General features: G+C 38.4%; 1 protein-coding gene across 1 annotated transcript; it reads left to right on the top strand.

The window, feature by feature from the left end:
• Window positions 1-609: 609 nt before the first annotated feature.
• On the top strand, window positions 610-2,258 carry LOC143550316 (parthenolide synthase-like). The gene is made up of 2 exons (XM_077040988.1): window positions 610-1,567; window positions 1,640-2,258. Exons 1-2 carry the CDS (start codon window positions 671-673, stop codon window positions 2,249-2,251), a joined length of 1,509 nt encoding a protein of 502 aa, XP_076897103.1. The 5' UTR covers window positions 610-670; the 3' UTR covers window positions 2,252-2,258.
• The last annotated feature ends 233 nt before the right edge of the window (window positions 2,259-2,491 follow it).

Here is a 2,491-nt window from a genome sequence, read left to right as displayed (position 1 = left end):
ATGTACCAACTCGTGAGTTGTATGTAGGCAGACACCATCACTCACCAAAATTAAACAAATCTAAAGACGCCATAAACCAGACACACCGTCACGGAAATTGTTAGGCCACTGATGCCCCTATGCCCCCCGGTGGAATCAACCCACGAATACATCATATTTTAATCTCATAAGTTACAATAACGAAACATGCACTAATGAATACATTGATGATAATTATATCGCATACATAACAGACAACTCTCAAAATAATGAAGCTTGCGCTAAAGAACAACAATGTAGTAAAAAAAAATTATATAGTACGGTTTGTATTAAAAAAGGATATTTTTCATACCGGATTGTATTGGTTCAAAAGAATATTATATTTTAATGATTTTCCTTTTTTCCTTCTTTCATATCGTCATTAGTCATCTAATTAGCCACCATTATATAGACTTATGTTCTTGTGACGACATAACAACTGTAAATGACTGTTAGCGGGGGAACGTCCATAAGACAACATAGTCTACAAATTGGTACAAGGGGGTCTCTAAATTTAGAAAATGCAGTGGCCTAACACATAAGAAAATCGCTGTTTAAAAAAAGTAATTAAAGAGAACAAGAGAGAGCCTCCATTATAAATAGAGAAAGGAGTAACTTAAAATACCACCATGAGCCAAATTAAACCGACCACATGGCCATTTTCAATGAATGGGCAGTATTAGTCATCTCCATCTTCTGCATATTTGTTTATAGTACCATAAAATCCAAGAAGTCATTCAAGGCTAAGCTTCCCCCAAGCCCTCCAAAACTTCCCATACTCGGAAACTTGCACCAACTACTCGGTAAGCCTCGTCATGAGGCCTTTTGGCAACTTTCGAAACAATTTGGCCCCGTTATGCAAATCCAAATTGGTTCACAACCCTTTCTTATCATCTCTTCTACTGACATGGCCAAAGAAGTCTTAAAAACTCAAGATCACAATTTTTGTTCACGCGCATTTTTCCAAGCTACCAAACTACTAACGTACAATTTTAATGATGTTTCCTTCTCGCCACACAACGATCACTGGAGAGAGATGCGCAAGCTTTTGGTAACCGAGTTCCTTGGTCCTAAGAGAGCTAAGCTGACTAATCATGTGCTGGTGACAGAGATGGAGAGCATTGTCCATTCTCTATCGATAAATCCACCTAACACCGAGGTGAATCTAAGCAGTATGTTCCTAGAAATAGTAAAGCATAAGGTGTGTAAGGTGGCGTTTGGTAAGAGCTATGGAGAACTGCTAGACGATCCGTCATTGGATTTTATGCTCGATGAAACCATTAGATTATTGAATGGATCCGTTGGTGATTCTTTTCCGTGGTTGGGTTATTTTATTGATCAACTTAGTGGATGGAATCGTAGGCTGAATGAAGGATTTAGAAATCTTGATAGGTTCATTGACACAATCATTGATGACCATCTCAAAAATAAAGTGGAAGATGTAAGTGATGAGGACAAAGATTTTGTCCATACTGTACTTGACATGTCTTCTAAACCAAATGCTTCTGGCTATCGACCGAGTTATGCAGATTTAAAAGCTCTTATGATGGTAAACGGTTTATTTTATTGTGTTTTCTTTGATAGAGGTCTAATTAAATATAATCCCCAAATAATGTTTCAGGATATACTTATGGGTGGAATCGATTCGTCTGTTCTGGCCTTGACGTGGGTAATGTACGAGATCATTAAAAATCCAAGAGTGTTGGAAAAACTACAAAATGAAATCCGAAATTGCGCAGGAGAAATACAAAAGGTAGAAGAACTGGATACCGCAAAAATGACATACTTGAAAATGGTGGTGAAGGAGTCATTTAGATTCCACACGCCTGCCCCATACTTGATTCCGCACGCATGTGTAAACCAAACTCAAATTAGTGGGTACGATGTTTTTCCTGGTACGGTTGTACTAATCAATGCTTGGGGGCTAGCAAGAGATCCACGAACGTGGGGAGAGAATGCACATGAGTTTTACCCAGAGAGGTTTGCAAATCCGGATGTTGATTTTGGATATGACAGGTTTGAGATGCTTCCGTTTGGAGGGGGGCGACGGTCCTGCCCAGCGAAGAATACAGCTCCAGGAAATATAGAGTTCGTGATTGCGAACCTACTTTACTGGTTTGATTGGGAACTTCCTAATGGAATGAAGAGTGAAGATTTGATCATAGAAGGAATAGGTACCCCGGTTCTAAGAAATAAAGACCCCCTTTTCCTTATACCCACAAGGCATAAGTAAGCCAAAATGTCAAGCATCGGTTTCTTCTTTACGCCAACGTATTAAAAAAAAAGCAGTACATGCTAGAAGTAGTGTTGTTGAATTATTGTATGTTTGAATTTTGTTGTTATATATTCTCTCCAAATTCTAAAACATTTATCTGTCTTGTATCGATCCTTTGATAATGGCTAGTTAAGTTTTCTAGTATGGTCTTGGTTTCCAAACGCTGCTACTTAGTTTACATAGATCATGGCTCCTTAT

The sequence above is a fragment of the Bidens hawaiensis genome, unplaced genomic scaffold (genome assembly GCF_021521415.1).
Source record: "Bidens hawaiensis isolate Kalapana, Puna unplaced genomic scaffold, B.hawaiensis_p1.1 tig00016006_1, whole genome shotgun sequence".
NCBI lineage: Eukaryota > Viridiplantae > Streptophyta > Magnoliopsida > Asterales > Asteraceae > Bidens > Bidens hawaiensis.
The sequence above is the reverse complement of the archived record's forward strand: the minus strand, read 5'-3'. Positions and strand labels throughout refer to the sequence as shown.

Bases quoted from the DNA above. Each gene is read 5' to 3' on its own strand.
- LOC143550316 (XM_077040988.1), top strand. From the start codon at position 671: ATGGCCATTTTCAATGAATGGGCAGTATTAGTCATCTCCATCTTCTGC. The intron at 1,568-1,639 runs GTAAACGGTTTA...ATAATGTTTCAG, and splicing joins ATTTAAAAGCTCTTATGATG to GATATACTTATGGGTGGAAT.